The sequence below is a fragment of the Petaurus breviceps genome, unplaced genomic scaffold (genome assembly GCF_028583685.1).
Source record: "Petaurus breviceps papuanus isolate PSGF00001 unplaced genomic scaffold, PetGlider_PUasm1.0 90847, whole genome shotgun sequence".
Lineage (NCBI taxonomy): Eukaryota > Metazoa > Chordata > Mammalia > Diprotodontia > Petauridae > Petaurus > Petaurus breviceps.
In genome coordinates, this window is record NW_027187360.1 from 22,258,598 (window position 1) to 22,281,599 (window position 23,002).

At 39.6% G+C, this 23,002-nt stretch overlaps 1 protein-coding gene across 1 annotated transcript in view; it reads left to right on the forward strand.

Moving 5' to 3' along the window:
* The window catches only part of COL9A3 (collagen type IX alpha 3 chain), a 58,772-nt gene that overhangs the window by 18,377 nt on the left and 17,393 nt on the right, over nucleotides 1-23,002 (forward strand). Inside the window, exons 10-24 of the mRNA XM_069072562.1 lie at nucleotides 80-121; nucleotides 5,006-5,062; nucleotides 7,866-7,919; nucleotides 8,360-8,413; nucleotides 9,223-9,276; nucleotides 11,124-11,177; nucleotides 12,703-12,756; nucleotides 13,562-13,615; nucleotides 15,277-15,330; nucleotides 16,097-16,150; nucleotides 16,936-16,980; nucleotides 18,208-18,261; nucleotides 18,776-18,829; nucleotides 20,016-20,069; nucleotides 21,538-21,609. Coding sequence (XP_068928663.1) covers nucleotides 80-121; nucleotides 5,006-5,062; nucleotides 7,866-7,919; nucleotides 8,360-8,413; nucleotides 9,223-9,276; nucleotides 11,124-11,177; nucleotides 12,703-12,756; nucleotides 13,562-13,615; nucleotides 15,277-15,330; nucleotides 16,097-16,150; nucleotides 16,936-16,980; nucleotides 18,208-18,261; nucleotides 18,776-18,829; nucleotides 20,016-20,069; nucleotides 21,538-21,609 — 810 coding nt within the window. The remainder of the gene's footprint in view (nucleotides 1-79; nucleotides 122-5,005; nucleotides 5,063-7,865; nucleotides 7,920-8,359; nucleotides 8,414-9,222; nucleotides 9,277-11,123; nucleotides 11,178-12,702; nucleotides 12,757-13,561; nucleotides 13,616-15,276; nucleotides 15,331-16,096; nucleotides 16,151-16,935; nucleotides 16,981-18,207; nucleotides 18,262-18,775; nucleotides 18,830-20,015; nucleotides 20,070-21,537; nucleotides 21,610-23,002) is intronic.

A 23,002-nucleotide genomic window follows, 5' to 3' on the forward strand; every position in this document is an offset into this window, starting at 1 on the left:
CTAGTGGAAACGGAGCATGAGACAAAGAGGGAAGGATCTAAATGCTTCAGTTGATGCTCTAAAATATTTTTTATTTCAGGGACACCCAGGGGTTCTTCCTGATGGTGCTGGTGACCTCCAGGTAGGAATTTTTCTTTGTCTTCTAGAAGGGTTGACTTGGGCCTAGGTGTACAGTCCTCAGGAACCAAGACACAGAGAAGCAAATGGAGAGGGCCAGGCAAAGAGCCCTAGATTTTGTTCTTGATTCCAGCCCTAGTTCAGTCAGGTGATTATGGACAAGGGATTGACTATCTCTAAGTTGTTGTGTATGTTTTTTAAACTAATCTGGAGAATGAAGAGGATGTTATTTGCCTTTTCTCAAAGAAGATCAGTAAGGTTGAAGAATTTGAGGGGTGGTTACAAAATGCTTTGAGGCCCCTGGAAAAAGGAGGGAGCTGAAATGTGTTTTGCTTACTGAAGATGGTCTACCCCATGTTTGTAAAGCTATGTTGAATCCTTCTTGCAGAAAACTATTCACCTAGAGTAACAATATAGCAATAAAAGAGCATATAATATTGCATTTAAACATTTTCTAACTCACACAGGGAGAAAGGTGGACTGGAATTTCATTTGCAAGTTTGGATTAAACACGGGTCTTTGGTCCATCCTGCATAGGTCTTGAGGGTTGCCAGATACTAGTATGGGCCTTGGGACTCATTTTTACCTCAAGATAACTAGGTGGCATGAGGGATAGAGCACTCGACTAAAATAAGAAAGGCCTGATTTTGAATCCTGCCTCATTCACATAATAGCTATGCAAACCTGTCACTTAAACAGAAAATTTCTGAGTCCTCAGGTTCCTCTTCTATAAAATGAGAGCTTGGACTAGATCAGTAGTATCAAAGTCATTGACATAGAAATGGGTCACTAAACCATGCATAACTATCCTCGCAGGCCACATACTGACTTGAAAACCATATATTAACATTATCTATGTTCTATTGCATTTTTCTTTTATTAAATATTTCCCAATGACATGTTGATCTGGTTGCAGGCCATAGTGTTTGATAGGTGGAATAGATGGTCTGAGAGGTACTTTACAACTCTAAATGTATGATCCTATGATGTTTGTCAGCTTGTGTCAGTGACAGAAAATGATTTCCTTTATCCCTGCCCCCACTGGAAACTATTTCCAGCTTCCCTTTGAAAAGACTCAGTTGGCAGCTGTTTATGACAACATCTGTTAACACCACTTCTGTGTATTTTTTTTTTTGCACTTTTTGGAGGGCAATTGGGGTTAAGTGACTTGCCCAAGGTCACACAGCTAGTTTTTGTGTTAAGTACTGAGGCCTGATTTGAACTCAGGTCCTCCTGTCTCCACAGCCGGTGCTCTATTCACTGCGCCACTTAGCCGCCCCACTTCTGTGTATTTTTAAAAGAAAAACCATTTTGGGAGAGGGTGTATTTTTTTCTCCTTTTTGAGAGCCAAAAATAAAGTGCGTCAATTTCACTTTTTTCAAAGAAATGCAGTCAGCCTTTTGGGGGCAGAACTGAGTTCATCTTATTCGAGGACTTCATAGCTTCTCTCCCTGGGCCTCCCCTTTGGACTTTGAATTAACCTGCCTGCTTTGTACTAAAGAAAAAAGAGGCAGGCTAATGGTTATTGCAATAATCACCTGTGGTAGGAAAAGCAACTAGACCTCAGTTCTGCCCTGATGCTTACTGCCAACCATTTAGGGAAGGAGGGGAAAAGAATAAATATTTAATTTATTAAAAAGGGAATAAGATACATTGAAAAGGGAATAAATAAAAAAAAACCTACCATGTGTCAGAAACTGTGCTAAGCACTTTACAAATATCTCTTTCATCTTTACAATAGCCCTTTAAGGTAGATGCTACTATTATCCCAATTTTACATTTGAGGAAACTGAGGAAGACAAGGGTCAAGTGACTTGCCCAGTGTCACACACTTAGTAAGTATACCAGACTGGATTTGAACTCGGATCTTTCTGACTCTAGATCCAGTGCATTATTTACTGTGCCACCTAGATGCCTCCGTTCTCTAATAACAAGTCTTGTGATATTTACTTGTTGAGCAATGTACTTCTTCCATTGTCTACCTCTTGTTATTGTTAGGGGAAGACTTTTAAAAATTTATAGTGTGACAGAAATGTGAGCAATCATTATCAGAAAGCTCTGAGGTTGGGTAATGGGATTTCTATCCCAGACTTGATACTAATTTACTCTGTATGTTTTGGAATATTTTCTTACCCTCTTGAAGCCTCAGTTTACTCCTTTGAAAAATGGAGATGTGTCAGGGAGTGATCGAAGGAAGTTGCTATATAACTACAAATGGACATTATGTGTCCTGAAAAGATTTTTGGGGAATGGACTTTATGTAAATCATGTCATTGTTTTAAATGTGAAGAGAGTTTGCCATTTTCAAGAACTAGGAGTCCCTTGGTGAATTGAAAAATCCTTTTGTAAAGCAAACAGTGACTAACTACCCTCTTAATTGATCTTGAGAATTTAGATGTTCAAATAATAGGCTTTCTTAAAGTGGGGTCTATCCATGAATACCATGAAAGACAGGGGGAAAAAAGGAAAGATTATGAAAATCAACACCCCTTCACCATCTAACTAACTTCCTGTGGTCACTGATCTAAGCCCAGTGAATATCCTGCATTTGTTCCCTTTTTTTGTCATTGCTGGGTCTGAACCTTGACTAGTCATGGAGGCAGCTAGGTGGCACAGTGAATAGAACACAATATAGAACCAGTACTTCAGGAAAACCTCAGTTCAATTCCAACCTCATTTACTAGGTGTATGGAAAATAATTAACTTCTCTCTGCCTCAGTTTCCTCAACTCTAAAAAGGGGATAATACTAGTACTTACTTCACATGATTGTTGTGAGAATCAAATGAAATACTGTCTGTAAAGTGCTTAGCACAGTTCTTGGACCAGAGTAAGTATTTAATAAATGTTTGTTCCCTCTCTTCTTGGTGGAAAGTCAAGTTTCTGTATCCAAATCAATACTTTAATTATCTCTGGGCAAGATCTATCAACAAATTCTTCTTTTGCTGCACTCACTACTCTGTGACTCCCACCATGTCTCTCTACAAGTGTTGCCTCCCCCATTAAAATGTAAGCTCCTTGAGGGCAGACACTGTCTGGTTTTTTTATTTGTTTCCTACATGTTTAGCTCAGTACTTGGCATATGGTAATCATTTAATGAATGTTTTTCATCCATTCATCCATCCATCCATTTAATCATCTTAGAAATAGCCTTTGTGTACCAATTTCCTTTATTATCCTGACTGTGGTTCCATGGTATTTAAATTATTTCCTTTTGGCTGCTTGCACTATTTTCTCCTTGACCTGGGAGTTCTGGAATTTGGCTATAACATTCCTGGGAGTTTTAATTTTGGGGTCTCTTTCAGAAGATGATCAGTAGATTCTTTCAATTTCTATTTTACCCTCTGGTTCTAGAATATCAGGGCAGTTTTCCTTGATAATTTCTTGAAAATAATGTCCAGGCTATTTTTTGATCATGGCTTTCAGGTAGACCAATAATTCTTAAGTTATCTCTCCTTGATCTATTTTCTAGGTCAGTTGTTTTTCCAATGAGATAGTTCACATTTTCTTCTATTTTTTTTTTATTCTTCTGATTTTGTTTTATTGGTTCTTGATGTCTCACAAAGTCATTAGCTTTCACTTGCCCAACTCTAATTTTTAAGGAATTATTTTCTTCATTGAGTTTTTATATCTCCTTTTTCATTTGACCAATTCTACTTTTTAAGGAGTTTTTTTTCTTCAGTGGAGTTTTGTATATTTTTTTCCAGTTGGCCAACTCTGTTTTTCAAGGCATTCTTCTTTTCATTGGATTTTTGTGCCCTTTACTACTTTGGCCTATTCTGTTTTTTAAGGTGTTGTTTTCTTCAGTATTTTTTTGTGTGTGCCTCCTTTACCAAGATGTTGACTCTTTTTTTCATGATTTTCTTGCATCGTTCTCATTTCTCTTCCCAATTTTTCCTCTACCTCTCTTACTTAATTTTTAAAAATCCTTTTTGAGTTCTTGCATTGTCTGAAACTAATTCATACTTTTTGTTAATGTACCTTTTGATGTAGCACTTTTGACTTTGCTGTTTTTTTCTGAGTTTGTGTTTTGATCTTCTCTGTCGCTATAGTAACCTTCTATATAGTCAGGATCTTTTTCTGCTCTTTGCCCATTTTTACATCCTGTTTCTTGACTTTTAATTCTATGCCAAAGTTGAACTCTGCTTCTGGAGTAGAGGGGGTGCTGTTTCAAGTTTTTTATGCAGCTGTTTTCAGAGATAATTCTGGGGACCTGTAAGTTTTCAGTTCTTCCAAGGTGGTATGATCTAGGAAAAGGTGTATTTACTAGTCTCCTGGCCTGTGCTCTGGTCTTTGAGTTTCCACAAGCACTCTTTTCTACCCTGGAATTGTGAGCAGGGTGGCCACAAGCTCTAGTATGCTAGTGTTTGGTACTAAGATCCAGGACTATGACCCAGATCCAAGTATGGGCAAGACAACATGCCAACAAAGGGGCTCTTGTAATTTTGTTTTGATCCATTGTCTGACCCCCTTACTCTCTGTAGGCAGAGGTACAGAAACTACCACTGGGGCCAGTGATTCAGTAGCCTTCTCAGTAGGCCTTTTACTGCTGTTTTGTTGGGGAGCAGCCTATGCTGGAATAAGCTCCATTCTCACCTGGGTGCAACAGACCTTTCCTGTCAACCTTCTAAGTTGTCCCAGGCAGGAAAATTCTTTCACTCAGTCTTTTTGTGGGTTCTGCCACTCCAGAATTTGTTTTGAGGAATTATTTAAAGTTGTTTAGAGGAGTTTCAGGGAAAGCTCAGGCGAGTCCCTGCCTTTTTGAAACCATCTTGGTTTTGCCCCTGAGCTCCCAGACCTTTGACTCAAATTTGCTCTGTATGTCTTCCTGCAGTCAGCAGGATATTGAGAAGAAGAAATTCTGATCCTAGATCTTCTGTTCTCTTGCAGTGTCCTTCTATCTGCCCACCTGGACCACCTGGACCCCCAGGAATGCCAGGATTCAAGGTAAGCCCACAGGTCCAAGCAAGAAATACAATTACTGAGTGTCAAGACCTGATTGTGGAAGCAGGATTTAACCTTAAAGAGTCAAAAGGGATCCATTGTAATCTTGTAAAGCTGTCCCATTCACTTCCAGTGTTTGTAATGCTGGGATGTGGTCATCCAAGATAATGTCAGCTCTTAGAGGGTAGCAATTTTTCATTTCTTCTTCTTTTCCTTTATCTCGTTTCTTTCTTTCTTCCTTCCTTCCTCCCCTCCCCCCCCCACCTTTCTTTTTGGTATCCCTAGTCAACAGAGAATGTTGGAGTCAGGAAGACCAGGGTTCAAGACCTGTTTGTCTAGAATGTTGTTTAGTTTGTATGAAATACTGGACATAGACAAATTATGTGATCCTGGGCAAGACATGTAACTTCTCAGTGCCCCAGCTAACTCTCTATTACAGATCAAATATTGACCTGCATTGGTAGAGAGAGTTGTCATACTGGGAATCCTCAAATACTATCAAAAGCACAGGTTCAAACCCTATCCACACCAACACACTGCCCCCTCTCCCCAAAAAAGATACCCAACACAATACAGTGCCTTGCACATAGAAGGTGCTATAGAAATGCCTATTTAATTGAATTGTTGGATCTGACAAGTGCAGGCCTCTGGTTTCTGCCATTTGACCAGAACAAGGTATAAGGAGCTTTTGAAATTGAAATGAAACTGGTTTTGTGTCCAAGAACTGTGTTCCCTATCCCTGCCACCTTTCACATACAACAACTATTTTTTAAAGTTAATTAATTTATTTTTAGTTTTCAATATTCACTTATATAAGTTTTAAATTTTCTCTACCTTGCCACCCTCCTCCCTCCCCAAAATGGTATGCAATCTGATATAGACTCTACACATATATTCCCATTAAACATAATTTCACGTTAGTCATGTTGTATAGAAGAACCAGAATGAATAGGAGGAACCATGAGAAAGAAACAAAACAAAACAAAAAAGAAAATAGTCTTCTTCACTCTGCATTCAGACTCCATAGTTCTTTCTCTGTATATAATGGCATTTTCCATCATAAGTGGTTTGGAACTGTTTTAGGTCCTTGCATTGCATTACTGAGAAGGACTAAGTATATTAAAGTCAGTCATCGAACACTGTGGCGGTTACTGTATACAGTGTTCTCTTGGTTCTGCTCATTTCACTCAGCATCAGTTCGTATAAATCTTTCCAGGTTTTTCTGAAGTCCACCTATTCATCATTTCTTTTAGCATAATAGTATTTTGTTACATTCATAAACCATAACTTGTCCAGTCATTCACCAATTGATAGGCATCCCCTCGATTTCCAGTTCTTGGCTACCACAAAAAGAATTGCTATAAATATTTTTGTACATGTGGGTCCTTTTCCCATTTTTATAATCTCCTTGGGATACAGCCCTAGAAACAGTATTGCTGGGTCAAAGGGTATGCACATTTTATAGCTCTTTGGGCATAGTTCCAAATTATTTTCCAGAATGGTTGGATCAGCTCAGAACTCCACCAACAATGAATTAGTGTTCCAACTTTCTCACATCTTCTCCAACATTCATCATTTTCCTGTTTCGTCATGTTGGCCAATCTGATAAATGTTATGTTTTACCTCAGTTGTTTTGATTTGCATCTCTCTAGTAAATTGTAATTTAGAACATTTTTTTCATATGACTATGAATTGCTTTATTTACTTCCTCTGAAAACTGCCTGTTCATATCCTTTGACCATTTATCATTTGAGGAATGAATTGTAGTCTTATAAATTTGACTCAGTTCTCTATATATTTTAGAAATAAGGCATTTATCAGAGACACTAGTTGTAAAAAATTCTTTCCCAGTTTTCTGTTTCCCTCCTAATCTTGGGTTGCATTGATTTTCTTTGTGCAAAAACTTTTCAATTTAATGTAATCAGAATTACCCATTTTGCATTTCATGATGTTCTCTATCTCTTGTTTGGTCATACATTCTTCCATTCTCAGCCTTTATATCTAAATTGTGCACGCATTTGAATTCTATTTTGTTACACAGTGCCAGACATTGGTCTATGCCCAGTTTCTGCCATACTATTTTCCAGTTTTCCCAGCAGTTTTTGTCAAATAGTGAGTTCTTATCCCACAAGCAGGGGTCTTTGGATTTCTCAAATAGTAGATCTCTGTAATCAATGACTACTGTGTCTTGTGTACCTAATCTATTCCACTGATCTACCCCTCTATTTCTTAGCCAGTACCAAGTAGTTTTGATGATTGCTGCCTTATGATACAATTTAAGATCTGGTATGGCTAGGCCACCTTCCCTAGTATTTCTTTTTATCAATTCCCTTGATATTCTGGATCTTTTCAACAACTATTTTTAAAGTAGTTTTTATTACCAAATTGATCTCTAGCAAGTAGCAAGGGATGGATGAAGCTAAAGTCCAATTATTCAAAATCAGTCACTTAGAGGAAAGGAGAGCTGGAGTGGCATAGGAAAAAGAACAATGGTCCAGAAGTTTGAAAAACTGAGTTTTAGCACTAATAATTAACTGGGCAACCTTGAACTAGCTACTTAATATTCATGGATCTCAATCTCCTCATCTTTAAAGTAGGGATACACTCAGGCTATGGTTATTAGAGTTGGATTTTTATTTGTTTGTTTGCTTTTCTGTATGGTATTCTCTAGGGCATGGCTTCAGATGGAGGGCCCTCCATAGCCCTTCTGCTCTGGCTCAGTCAGAATTTGACATGCAGCTCTAAGGTGTACTAAAGTCCTGAGACCTAGGAAGTCTGACATGTTCTTTATCTTTTCTGCTCTCAGGGACCCACTGGTTATAAAGGGGAGCAAGGAGAAGTGGGGAAAGATGGAGAGAAGGTAAATGCCACTGAATTGTGTCTATCTGTCATTGAAGAAGAAGAAAGAAGGATGCCCCTGTGGAGATGACAGAACAAAGAGATTGCTGGGAGGATTATGGTGACAATATAATTTCAGTATCCAGGCTCTTTGAGAACTTTTTGGTGTGGGGCACTGAGAGAGTCATACAAAATGACTCCTCATGGGTCCTTGTCCTCTGCAAACTCATAATCTCAAGCAGAAGACAGAGGGATTACAGAATAGAAACTAAAGAAATTCATGTCCTATATGTTTGAGGGTGAGAACATTTTGGTATGGAAACGAACATTGAGGTGTGTGTTTGGGGTGGGGTGAGACAGAACAGCCACAAAAGAACTGATGCTAGGCATGAAGGGGATGCAGATGTGTCAGATAGATATGTGACTGTGCCCTTTCTAAGTTAGTGGTGATCTCCATTGCAGGGTGATCCTGGTCCCCCAGGGCCTGCTGGTATCCCTGGAACCACTGGTCTACAGGTAAGAACTGGGCAAGGTTCAAGTGAGAAACCTGAAGGGTGGGATGTAAACAGCTTAAGCTGGGCCCAAAATTAGATCACTCAGCTCCTTCTACTCTCTGCATTCCAAGGCTCTCTCTAGCATTGACTGACATTTTAGCTAATTATACTAATTTGTAAAATTTATCAAACATTGCATTTTAGGAACAAGTAAACTATCTGTGAATTGTGTTGTTCTTTAGCCTTTTATTTCAGAGACTGATTGCATGAAAAACATCTCTGCACCAGTTAGAGCTATTGGCACATGAAAATATATTTCCCATGTTCTGATGTCCAGTTTAAAAGATGAGACTCATGGAAATTCAAACTTTCATTTTCTAGTAGGTACAATCAAGGCAAAAGCTTTTACTTAAATAGTTTGAGGAATTGCATACTAAAAAGAACCACAATTCATGATAACCTTTTTCTTCCACCATGATTATTAGACAGTATTAGAGGATTGTTGGACAATCCCTAGCCAGAAGAGTCTCCTCAATCACTTGGCTTCTTTCCTGAATAAGAAAACCCTTCCACTAAGGAATGTTTCCCCAGCCCAAAACTCTGCATGTGGCCCTCAGCCAAGTGATCTTTGTATAATCTTCAGTCTTGCAGCTACAAAAGCAACAATTTATTCAAGATGATCTCATGCAAGATCTCTTGCCCTCAAAGTTTCCTTATTTAAAACTCCACAAATGTCACAATCTATTGCAACTCTTTCTTCCCTAGTTCTTCCCTATGTCCTCTTCATTTAACTTGGTCCCTTCAGTCTTATCTACTTCCTTTTTCCTACAGGGCCCTAGGGGTCTAAGGGGACTGACTGGTGCACTGGGGCCACCTGGAGATCGTGTAAGTACTGCCTATTTCCTGCTTTCCCTTCCTCAGCACTGGGTTAATGGTACCCTGCCTTGACTCTTTTCATAGGTGTGATTTCAAAGAATGATCTCAGAATATTAAGGAAGTCTAGTTTTCCACTTATCTAGTACAAGATTCTCCTTTTTGATATGATTGGGGAATAGCAAGTTGTTTAATTTGCCTGGAATATTGAGTTCATGAAAAGACTAGAAGGAAATAAGGCTAGAAAGACAAGTTGAGGCTGTCTTATGGTAGACCTTGGAAGCCAGGGCACTGCTTTACAGAATCATCACTGAATCTCAAAGTTGGAGGACAGCTCAGAAGTCACTTGACAAAAGTACATCTAAACAGGTCAGTTTTCAACAATAGCCTCAACAAAGGGTCATCCAGAATTCACTCAAAGGTTTCCAGTGATGGGGAAGCTTCAACCTCCTGAGGTGCCCATTCCACTTTTGGATAGCTCCAATTGTTAGTAAATTTTTCCATGTATTGAACCTACATCAATTTTTCTTCATTTCTACTCATTATGCCTGTTTCTGGCCTCTGACATCAAGGAGAACACAGCTGCTTCCTTCTCCACAGTGACACCCTGCAGAGACTTGAAGAAAATGAACATGTTTTCCCACCTCCCTCTAACCTAAACATCTTTTCTTTTCTAGGCTAAAATCCCCAGTTCTTGTGACTTATTTTCATGGGGCTTGTTTTTCTGATTTTTTTAGAATTCTATTCACCTACCTCTGGAAATGCTCCAACTTGTCAATGTCATTCCTAAAATGTAGCACCCAGAACTGCATGCAATATTGATTGGGTGATAGGGAGTCACTAAAGGTTTTTGAGAAGGAGCATGTTATGCTCATAGCCATGCTTTATCAATGTAGGATGGATTAGTCAATCACTAAATACTATAAAGCACCTACCATGTGCCAGCCACTATGGTAAATACTGTGGATACAAAAAGAGGCAAAAGATAGTCTCTCTTCTCAAGGAGTTTACTATCTAATGAAGAAGATGACAAGGAAACAAATATTTGTATACACACACACATATATACAGGATAAATAGGTTATGAATAAAAGAAGGCTAGACCTTAGCTTTGTAGAGAAGGTAGGACTTAAAGGATCATAGATCTAGAAGAACAGGTAGGGACCCCACAGGTCATCTATTCCAGCCCCCTCATTTTAGAGGGGAGGAGGCTGAAATCCAGGGGAGTTAAGTGACTTACTCAATGTCACCCAAGTAGTAAGTAACAAGGTTGGGATTTGAACCTATGTCCTCTGACTCCAAAGCTAGTATTTGTTCTAGATTTGATTCGTGAATATAGATTAAGGAAAACAATAACAACAATAACATTTATAAAGTGTTTATTATATGCCAGACATTGTGTTAAGTGCTTTAAAATGATTATTTCATTTCATTTCCATAACAATCTTGGGAGGTAGATGCTATTATTATCCCCATTTTACAAGTGAGGAAACTGAGGCAAAGAAAAGTTAAGTGACTTGACCAGGGTCACACAGTTGTAAATGTCTGAGGTTGGATTTGAACTCAAGTCTTCCTGACTTCAGACCTGGCAATCATTAATGTATACCTTAAAAACATAATGTACTACTACAGTACTAGTTAATTTGTTATTAGGAGGAGGACAGCAATTTAGAGCCAGTTATAGTGCAGAATATACTGGGAAAGCCCTCCTTACCCCTGGGAGATTTATAGTGTGAGGGTATGGGACTGAACTGGGTCCCTTGTTGGGGAGATTCAGTGTAAGTGAAGCTCTCCCAGCTGTATAATGTTGCTCTAGCCAGAGACTCAGTATCCCCTTAATGTATGGGTCTTCTTTACAGGGACCAATTGGCTTCCGAGGGCCCCCAGGAGTTCCAGGACCACCTGGGAAAGTTGTAAGTATCATTCTGCATATCAAATGGCTATCTCACTCTATTTCTTCTACCCCACGCTCTCAAATCCCAGGATTTGCTTCCAGTGCTTTAACAATCCCTCCTTTCACCCATCAAAAGCAAAGTTAGAATCATCAGTCTGTCCTGGAAACTTTTACACAAAATCTGGATCCAGGTTGGGTGTCATGGATATGAGGATTAGTCCTGTGGACAGAGATGGAATTGAGGGTCATCAGAGCTCTCTCCCTTTCTGAAGGTTGATTCCAGAACTGTAGGTTTTAGTGGAAATGGTCCCCAGGCTGGCTAAGAGTTCCTCAGTGGTCCTAGCTATATAACCTATCATATTGTTGTGAGGAGGGAACTATCAGGTCAGTTCCCATTCCTCTTCTCTCTTCTATTCCTTCTTTTCTTTCTCATCCCAATGCAGGAGTAAACCCAAATGCTACCCCAAGCTGGTTCTTGCAATGAGGCAGAATAATATTATGATTACTGTTTTTACTCATATTCATTCTGGCCTTTATAACAGTAGTCAAGTAGGTTGCATTGAATTAAAGAATTCCTGCTTAAATGACAAGTATCCAGATGTAGTTGTAAAATATTGCTCCCCTTAATCTGTCCTGAGCACACACACACACACACACATACACACACACACCATTTTCCAACACACCATAATCACCTTTTCAGATCCTCTGGTGATGTGACCAGAGGTAAAGGGCATCTTCTCAACTGATAATGGTGTAATGAATTTGCAAATTTTATAAAAACATTTAACTGGTAGTTATTGTTATTAACATGATTAATATAAAGAAATTACTATCATAAAAAGTCACATCTGATAAAAATGTTATTATGAGTAAGTAATATCATTATTAAGTATCAATAATACCTAGGATTACAATGCCTGATCATGTTAATATCACTATTGTTTCTTCCATTAAAAAAAAATCCCTTCCCTTCCCTTTCCAGTCTTCCTCTGTTCTTTCATCATGGTCTGGTGGTGACCTTGGGTTGTCAAAGACCATGCCAGCAAATCACAACCTCTGACAGGTCTTCCTGGTATAGAAAAACTTCAAATCTGGGCCCAGTAACAGACTGTATGTCTTTCCTCTGAGGACCAGATTGGCTAAATGCACTTCCTTGGCTGCAGGATGATACATTTTTCAGCACAGAAATTTAAAACCATCTACAAAGGTTTGGGAGATCTGACTTGGTGCAGAGGATTAATTTCCATGCTGATGAAAACAATGGTCCTTGAAATAGCATAATATTATTTATGATTATCATTAATACTCATAGTAATAGTATTACTGTTACTACTGACTCCTTTTGGAATTCATAGTAATGTTGTTATGATCTCTGCTGATAATGTATTAATTACTAACCATAGACTGAGAATTGTAAAGAACTCATAAAAACCTCAGTTGTAGCAACCAGGAAGCTACCAAAATTATGCCATTCTCAATGTGTTTTAACAACCTTCTCTATATTCAGTTTCCCAGAAAATAATTTGTATCTCAACTTTCAGGGAGATCGAGGAGAGAGGGGACCAGAGGGATTCCGTGGACCCAAGGGTGACCTTGTAAGTTAAATGAGACATCCATTTTTCCAGTGTCATGACAGGCCTCAGGATCTGTGATTCTTACCAGTTGAGTTTTGCCACTGATTCCTCAAAACCAATCAGTTCTTTGCACGCTCTTAAAAAAAAGATGTCAAAACTCTCTATTGAGTAATGCAATAATGCTCTGTTCTTAGAGTCTAAAGATGATGCTTTTGATCCACCAGTATAACATTCACTCTGAGTGATTGAGTTACCCCCACCCTAACTTCCTCACCAGTAGTTGGGAAGAACTGCTTAGAATATTGTACATAGTTTCTGAGCCTAGTAGCTCTCATAAGACAGTAAGACTCAGTAACTCTTGGTCTACAATGCACTGCTGAGTAAGGAAGTGCATGATAGCCCTGAGACAGAGTAGGACTAGTTTTCCTAGGAAGGGACTGGATTCACGACCTTGGATTCATTTGGTTTGTACTCTAACCCCTGAGCCAAGATGGGACTTCATTAAAGCCAAACTCAACTGATCATGTTCGCAGAGGCAATGATTATATTCTATGTTATTCTATTGAATGTTATTATTAGGAGAGGGAAAGCTATTTAGAGCCAGTTATAGTGCAGAATATGCCAGAATGCCCTCCTTACCTGTGGGAGATTTATAGTGAGGGTATGGGCTTGCACTGGATCCCAATTCAATGTGAGCAAAGGTCTTTCAGCTGTACAATGTGCTTTCGCCAGACTGAGTATCCCGCTAATGCACGGATCTTCTTTATTTGTCTGACTATTCATTTGGTATCAAGTGATTGGTAATTTGCTGTGTGTGTTTTTTTAGGGCAGGCCTGGTCCCAAAGGATTACCTGGAGTAGCTGGGCCTATTGGAGAGCCTGTAAGTCCCTTTTATTTCAGTAAAATAGTCACAGTCTTGCTCTACATCCTGGTAGCAATGGCAGCCCTTGTAGAGAGAGACAGCAGATATTTGTACATCTTGTTCTTTTGACTAGGCTGTGGGTTTTGGTGTCAGCATAATTATTTTATCTCTGTAAGTAATAGCCTTTCAAAATATCTTTAAAATATGAATGTAAATTAGGCTTGTTTTCAACTTTGTAATTTTATTGTATTTTGAGCTCAGAAGTCACAATGAAAAAAATGTTCTAGGGACTTTCAGAGTAGTATTTCTTGAACATGGGTTGGGGGGGGCGGCATAGTAGAAATGGGGGAATGCTCATCAGAGTAATTTAGAGGAGAAAAAAGCCATGGAAGTGGGCTCCTCCTCCCAGGAATTGTGCCAATGCCATCAACTCCACCATTCTTTCCCTTTGCTCTCCCTCCTGTTCTTTTTTCTACTTCTTCTCTTAGTACCTTCTTCCATTGCTGCTACTCCAAATGTCTACTTAACCTTAAGCCTATGAAGGCACAATCTTGGCTGTGTCTTTTTGCTATGGGATGGTAGTAGACGTGAAGAGAGTAGAATGAGGAAGACTGAGGATTCCTGGATGGGAAAAGAAGCTTTGCTCTCATGATGTTCCTATCTGCTGGTAGAGATGCTTGGATGCATTCCTAATTCTCCCTTGAGGGACTATATATCCTCAGATTTCTGGATCTTTCAGGCTGATTATAGATAAGTAGCTGTTTTATTCAATTCAGTGGGTTGTTAATTGGGGGTAGAGAGTAGTGCTGCTTAGTTCTACCACAGAGAAAACAAAATAAGATGTGGTCTTTGACCTCAAGAAGCTTACAGTCTACCTCAGGAACTAAGATACACATGGAACACTAGAGGATAGGACATAATTAAGAACTGAAGCATGTGGTATACAGATAAATTTGAGAAAGGGGAAGTCTATGAAAGCAGGGGTGGTCAGGAAAGGCTTCAAGGTGACATTGGGAAGTAGACCTTGAGCAGGGCAAAATTTTGATAAGCAAAGATGTAGGGGAGAAGTATACATACTTCAAAGTCTGGAACCTGCTGGTTCCTTTTGTTTTCCTTTAACAAATATTAATCTTATTTATGGTATTTTCTTTTCTTTTCATTCATTCATTCTTTCTCTCTTTCATCCTCTCTCTCTCTCCCCCCTCCCTCCCTCTTTCCCTCCCTCCTTTTCTTTTTATCACATCTCTTTCCAAATAATGAGAGGTAACATGACATAGTGGATAGAGTCCCTACTGTGAGACACACTGCTGTGTGATCCTGGTACAGTCACCTAATATTTCAATTCTCTAAGCAAGCAACTCTCTAAGCCTCTAAGTTGCAGAGAAGGTGCTGACCTAAATTCACAGAGGGTATTTCCCCTCCTGAGAATTCCTTCTATCAATGAAATAACAGGTTCAGTATCTATCTTTATCCCTCTTTCCAAATATATATCTATCCCTCTTCTCTAAACAATGAGATATCCATTTCAACAAAGATTTTTAAAAGAAAGAAAAAAAGCAGTTCAGCAAAATGCATCAACCATGGCTGACAGTGTCTAAGAGACATCCCTCATCTGTAGTCCCCCACCCCCACGCTGCAATGAATGGGAGGGAGGACAACTATTTTTTTCTTGTCTGCAGGGTATGCCTGGCAAAGATGGAAGAGATGGGATCCCTGGATATGATGGTGAGAAGGTCTGTAGTCAACATCCAAGCTTCCTCTTGAATCATTTCCATCTCATTCATATATTCCCTGGAACTATGCCAAGCAACTGCCCTGAAATTTGACTTTAGTCCTGAGGGGCAGTGACTAGCCCCAGAGAAAATCCAGGAAATAGTCAGATATTTAATCGACACCCTCATAAAGTGCCAGGCTGTGGCAGTGGCATGTGCTACATGGTGAGGTCAGGTAACTGACTGATGAGAGGTTGTGGAGTCTGAACCTGGCAATGGTCAAAAAAGGAATCCAAGTAAGCAGGAACTATGAAATACTCCATTCAGTTCAGCTAGTATTTGTTTGTTTGGTTTTTGCCTTTTTTTTTTTTTTGGAGGGCAATTGGGGTTAAGTAACTTGCCCAAGGTTACACGGCTAGTTTTTTTGTGTGGGTGTTAAATGTCTGAGGCCAGAACAGAACTCAGGTCCTCCGGACTTCGGGTCGGCACTTTACTCACTGTGTCACCTAGCCGCCCACAGCTAGTATTTGTTGGCACAGCCTGAGGACCCAGGATCATACTAAGATTCTTTGCGGGGTAGCTAGGCAGAGGTAGAAAAGACAATCCCTGTCTTCAGGGGGCTTACAGTCCAGGGGTGGGGAATTGCGACCTTGAGGCCACAGTTTCCTGCTGATATGAACTATTGCCTGCTTGCAATTGTGAGCCGTTCCATAGTCTTAGCTTTACCAATTCTCTCCCTTTCCAACCCTTCATTTTCGCACTCTCTCCTAATTTGCTGTTTTCACAGGGTGAGGCAGCTCGAATTGGTGCTCCTGGGGAGAAGGGTCCCAATGGACTCCCTGTGAGTATACATAAGAGTGTTCCACAGCTCTTCAGGGATCAGAATTTTTGGAGGGGGGATTAGAAGAAGGGCCAAGAGTGTCTATGTCAAGGACCATCCCAGGGACCTGAAGTAAAGTAAATGGAGTGGTCAGGAGCCACTGAGAAGAGATCCATAGATTTACAGGGTCTCATTTGCAGGAAGCCAAGATGGCAGACAAGATGTTCAGAGCCTTGTCATGTCACTAGTAGCAGGGCTGGAGAACATGTGTGTGTGCATGCACATGGGGGGAAGCACAAACCCTGTGTATCCCCATCTTCCTTCTTGGTCGATTTCCTATATCTGACATGAGTGTGTGTGTGTGTGTGTGTGTCTGTGTGTGTGTGTGTGTGTGTGTGTGTGTGTGTGTGTGCGCGCGCGTGCGCGCTCCATGGAGGAATTTTTCCCTCCTGGGGTTAAATCCAACAAATATTTATTAAGAGGCTCCTATGTGCTAGACACTATGCTAAGCTAAGGGAAGAATTTGAAGTATTTGGGAGTTTTTGCTTTAAAGTCCTGCAAACAGTTGGTCATTTGAGCAGCTACTCTGTGTCCAGTCCTGTACTAGTTTGTCACTGTGGGGAAAATAAAGAGTGCTTGCCCTCAAGGTTACTACAGTTTAGTCAAAGAGATAAGATGTATATGTATGAAGTAGAATACCAGAAGTGTGTGTGATCTATGTGGGCTCAAAATGTTCTATAATAGGACTAGTAACAGCAGCTCCCATTCACTCTTTGACCAGCTGGCATTCCTTTCTGTCTGTCCAGGGACTACCTGGACGCGCTGGTGCCAAAGGCGAAAAGGGGGAGCTGGTAAGTTACTTTCTTCCATAGTCATGGTTTCAGTGGGAGGGTGGTATCTTGATGAGCTTCTAATTAGGACCAAAGCTTCCAGCTGTCATTCAGGAAGGAAGATTGTCTCCAAATTCTCTTTTGTGATGTCTCTCCCACTGCCTAAAGGCAGTATGGTATAGGGCACCATTCCAAAGGATTCCAGAGCCCTTTCAGTAGCTCCCAAGAGGTCAAAACTCTTTTCATAATAATCATAAGATATTGTTAACCCATTAAAATGCTCCATCCTTTTCTAACTACATATCTGTGTAAGACTGTATTTTCTTTGTATATTTCAAAACAATATCACAACAGATTGAATGCAGAAGCAGATAAGAGAATTCATATTATCTTCTCTTAAACCAGAATAGAGACTTGTAAAAATACATAAAACAGTCTCAATCTCCTCATTATTTTCTTTTGTTTTGGAAAAGCTATTTTTAATTTAAAATGTTATCTGTGTTGACATGTAATGAGTTTTTTAAAATTTCAAATACATTATTATGTTTTTTAATTATCTATTTTAATTTCTAATATACCACATAACCAAAAATTCTTTAGGGTATTCTCAATAATTCTTAGGAGCATAAAGGGACCCTCAAAAAATGTTAACAATATAAAAGGGCCCTAAGACCAAAAAGGTTGAGGACCACTGGTACAGGAGAAAGAAGAGCCCTGGGCTCAGAATCTACAAGTCTCATCTGCAATCCCAACTTCACCATGTGCTAGCTAAGTAAACTTGGACACTCACTTTCCCATCCTGAGGCTCAGCTTCCTCATTTGCAAAATGAGGGGTTTAGATTAGATGATCCCTAGGTGATACAGCGAATAGAGCATTGGACCTATGGTCAGGAAGACCTGAGTTCAAATTTGAACTCAGACCTTTACTAGCTATGTGACCCTGGGTAAGTCACAATCTATCTGCCTCAGTTCCCTCATCTGTAAAATGGGGATGATAATAGCTTTTCCATCTCAGGGTTGTTGTGAAGATAAAATGAGATAATCTTTATAAAGCATTTTGCAAATCTTAAAATGCTTTATAAATGCTAGCTATTATTAACTAAAGTCTCTTCCAGTTTTGGAATTATTTAATGACTCTCATTGGTATAACTCCATTACTCAAAGATTTGGAAGGGTAGGGAAGGGCCATCTCTCTAGATGGAGAAAGGAAGGAATAGACTATTGCTGAGAGTTCTTTCCTCTTTGCAGGGCAAACAAGGAGAGCTAGGTGAAGCTGGCCCTTCAGGAGAACCTGGTATGCCTGTAAGTATATTGTTTCTTCCTCTTTTGAAACTTTTTAAGGTAATTATTTTTTTTTTTAAGGCAGTTAGGTGGTATAGTTGATAGAAGACTGGACTTAGAGTCAGGAAGATTTGAATTCAAATCCTGCTTCTAACACTAGCTGTGTGGCCCTGGACTAGTTACTTAACTTCTCAGCTTGCACCCATTTTCCCAAGATCGTTGTGAGGATGAGGTAATATTTTAAAATGCTTTGCAAGTCTTAAAGTACTATGTAAATGTTAGCTATTATTTTATTATTACTCCAATCCCTTTTCACCCACTTCTCTGGCTGACTCAGCCAACCTTGGACTAAACCATTGGCAGGAGGTAATGAAAATAGCTGGTCCTCCTCTCCGCTTCATTCTGGTGAGGTACCTGGATGGGGGAGATGACAGCAGGGTGGGAAATGGAAGCAAGGCATTTTGACATTCTTGCAGCTATGTAATTTCCATGTTGTTAACTACCCCCACTGATCTTCTTTTATGTGTATTTATAGGGAGATGTTGGAGTTCCTGGAGAGAGAGGAGAAGCTGGACACAGGGGATCATCAGTGAGTAACAAGTAACTCAGTTTTAACCTTCACAAATATAAGCCAAATCAAGTAGCATTGAGTGGGATGGATAAGTCATGCCATCACAACAAAATGCTTTCCCCACCATACTGAAGGCATGTAGGCTTTTCAGCATGGCCCCTTGAAAGATTTTCCCAGGTTTCATGTTGGGAACATGGAGACTGAAAAGACCAGGAAATACCATGGAGGAAAAAAAGGCTCTTTCCTTTTCTTGTCTTCCCTCTGAATGTCTGTGGACTAACCTCCTTTTGACCTTTATGTTAGGGTATAGAGATGGCATTGCCTCAAAGTCATGGATTCCCACATTATCCTACATTCTGATCCTGGGAAACCAGTGCCATTTAAGGAACTGTCTTGTCTCTTTTCAGTTAAGCACTGAGGGGAAGGGTCTTACATGGTGACTATTTCTCCTGGATCAACCTTATAATGTTCCACAGGGAGTCCAACATTCCAACTTTGACAGGGATGGTTTGGGTAGGCTAAACTTGTCTTCTCTTTCATAATTTCAAAGGTCAAAAAGGTCTCAGTTACCCTCAATTTTCCCTTCAGTAGTCCTGGATTTCTTTCATTTCCTTTTTTTTTTTTTTTTGTCAAAATTCCTTCCTGAATTCATTGTATTTATAGCCTGTACCTGCTGCTGGGGAGTGAGTATAAAGTCTTATCTATTTGCCTCCATTATGTCAAGTAGATGGCCTTTAATTTGTTCTAAAATAACTTCTGAGTTCTAAGACAGGTCACTAAATCTGCCAAATCCACACAGGAATTTGGTAAGCAGGTCTACATTCTTCCTCTTTGACTATAGACCCCAATCTTGGCTTCTTTCAGCCTCTGTCTTTGCAGATTGAGGAAATCTCATCTTTCAACCTGTCATTTATTTCACCCTCCTACAATCTTCCAGCTGTTTGATATTCTGGGAGCTCAGAGTTAAGGGCTGTTACCACAGAGAGCCATTATGAAGAATCTTTAGATAAATTAGGGTTGGGGGGTGAGGAAGAAATCTCTTTCTCCTTCATGCAATGGTCCTTTGCTATGTCCCTTTGATTTCACCCTGGTGAGACCAACCTCTTTCCAATTAATCTTTTTTGTGCTTTATGCTGGTTCTTCTCAATGGTTGCTTCTGAACCACTTTAGTTAATGATGTTTATTTCTTGCTTGTGTCTTTCAGGGGGCACTTGGTCCCCAGGGCCCACCAGGACCCCCTGGAGTCAGAGGTTTTCAGGTCAGTAAAGTCATTAGGTCAGCAAGGGATGGGGTACAGAATTTGGGCCTCATATTGGGAATAATAGTTAGGAAGGACCATTCATTTCCTATGTGGGAAAAAGGCAGGGCCAGGTGTCAAGGGAGGAAGGCAAAAATGTGTGGGGGACCCCTTCCTGTTGGTATGTAGAAGAATGAGTAGTGGGCTGGAGCCTTGGGCTACTCCTGGCTAGAGTCTAATGAACAGTCAGGGAGGGTAGCAACCAATGGATCAGTTACTCCGGTAACTGCTAACCACAATCAACTCCTCATATCAAATGAGTGTGTTTTCCATGACCATCTATATAGTCACCCTAGTCACCTGGCATTGAGTGTTCTAGAAATGCAGCTTGATTTTAGATAGCACGACTGTGAGCCAGGCACTGTGCTAAGCTTCAGGGATACAAATAGAAGCAAGGAAAACAATCCTCGTCCTCACAGAGCTTATATTCTAGGGAGGGGAGATGACACAGAAAAGGAAGATGGGAAGGGGTAAGAGCAAGGGAAGGGGGGTGTGCCCACAGAGGCACTGTTTGGAGGTGGCTGAGATGTAAATCCCAATCCAGGAAACTTAAGGGCTCACCTTTCAGAACCCAGATCAATTCCAAGGGATGAGTCTAAGTTTCCAGTGGGGAGGAGGTAGGGAGGATGCCTGCAGTGCAGGTGGCTTGGTTTAGAGATGATCAGAAAGTGAGATGAAGGCTCATCAAGATAAGGTAAAAGCCCACTTACCAGAGTCTGGGGTGATTCCAGAGGCTGAGAGATATAATTAGGAAGTCAGGGGAATATTACTTAATGTATCCCAATGTCTAAGTAGGAATGATTTGTTTTTGTTCTTCTATTCCTGATTATTTACTATTGTGGATTATATAATCTTATGGATTAAATGTGCCGTTCATAAAAGCACCATCATCTATAATTCGTCCTTCATATTTGCACTTGGAGAACTGTTAAATTCTCCCCAACATAATCAACAATTGCCTTTGTAGTAAGACAAATGGGGCAGGGGAGAAGGGTGAAGGAATCCATTTTGTGGCTTGTTTAGTGAATAATAACTTCTAATTCAAATAAAAATTTATTATGCATCTATGATAATACCTGGTCCTGTGCTTAGCACAGGGGATGAAAAGATGAAAGCTAACATTGTGCCTACCCTCAGAGGCTTGCAATCTAGTGAGAATGGAGAAATACCAGATCCAGAAGCATCAAAAGATGAAAATTTCTTCCCAGGAGGATATAATGTTGTTACTCATAAAATGCCACAAAAAAAAGAATTGGATTGTTGATCAATCCAACCCTTCCTGTTTTCCCTTGTGTCTATGTTAATCACCTTTTCAGTTATGCATCTAAAAACAGAGAATGAGCTCTACCCAGGAAGGAACTTTTGTTATCTTGGAATTATTTTTCAGAAATATCAATAACCAACTTCCCCCCTATTATATTGTCTACAGGGTCGGAAGGGCAGCATTGGAGATCCTGGCTTACCTGGCCCCCAGGGCCTTAGAGGTGGCATTGGAGACAGGGTAGGTGAAATAATCTACTGGGATAAAAGAGGCAATGAGCTATTGTGATTTTCATTGAGATTGATGAATTGGTTTTTCCGTGCCACCCTTTTTGAGAAGTTTATGGGCACTGGAGAGTGAATTCTTTGCTTTATATCTACACTTAACATGTTGGAGATGTTATAGAAATATTAGAGCTAGAAAGGACAGTAGAGCTCATCTAAAGCAACTTCTTTGTTTAGTAAAAAAAACAAAAACCTCAACTTGAGGGGGAAATGACTTGCCCAAAGTCACACAAGAAGTTAGTGGCAGTGCTAGGATTTGAATCTAAATCTTTTTGACTTGTAATCCTCTATATTCACTTTCTATTATACCACAGTATTCCAGAAATCCTTTTAACGATAGTCAGAGACTTTGAGGGTAATCATAACCGTGGCAAATCAACTTACTTCTCTTAGGGAAAAAGACCAAACCAGTGTCCCACATTCCAAAAGCAATTTGGAATTATTAGAGAAAAATTACTAAACTCTTCATATCCTTTGATATGGAGATCTAATTTAAGAGCACACATACACACACACATAAATTAAAAGACAGAAAGGCCATACACATACCAGAATAATTAAAGCAGTGCTTTTAAAAATTTAAATTTTATTTTTTTCAGTTAACTACAACTTGCCTTCTCTCTTTCCCTTCTCCTACCTAACTGAAAAAGAAAGAACAATAAAGTCTTCAGTACAAATAAGAACAGTGAAGAAAAATTAATTCTTACATTGACCATATCAAAAAAATATGCGCCTATCACTTCTCTGTCAGGAGGTGGGCAGCATGTTTCATCCTATGTCCCCTAGAATCACGGTTGGTCATTGCACTGATAAGAGTTCTTAAGTCTTTCAACACAACAGCACTTAATAAAAGACTTTATATTGATATCTTTTGTTCTTACATCACCTATATTTTCTTGATATATCCTCCCTGTCACCTGCACCTGAGAACAAACTTTTGCTTATAACAAAGAATTTAAAAAGAGGAAAAATGTTTAGCAAAACTTAACATGTTAAAAAAATCTGACATAACATGAAGTATCCCATATCTATAGTCCTCCACCTCTACACAGAAGGCCAGGAGATAGATTCTCATGTCTCTTCTTTGGGACCAACTTTGTCATTCCAATTTCACAGCATTCAGTTTCAATTGTTTGGTTATTTTCTTTCCATTCCATTGGCTTAGTCATGTATATATTGTTTACTTCACTTTGCATCAGTTCCTATGTCTTGCCAGGTTTCTCTATATTTAGCACATCCATTTTCTCTTTCTGTTCATTAATATTCTATTCTATTTGTGTACAACAACTTGTTTGGTCATTGCCCAATCAATGGTCATCTACTTTGTTTCCATTTCTTTGTATTCATAA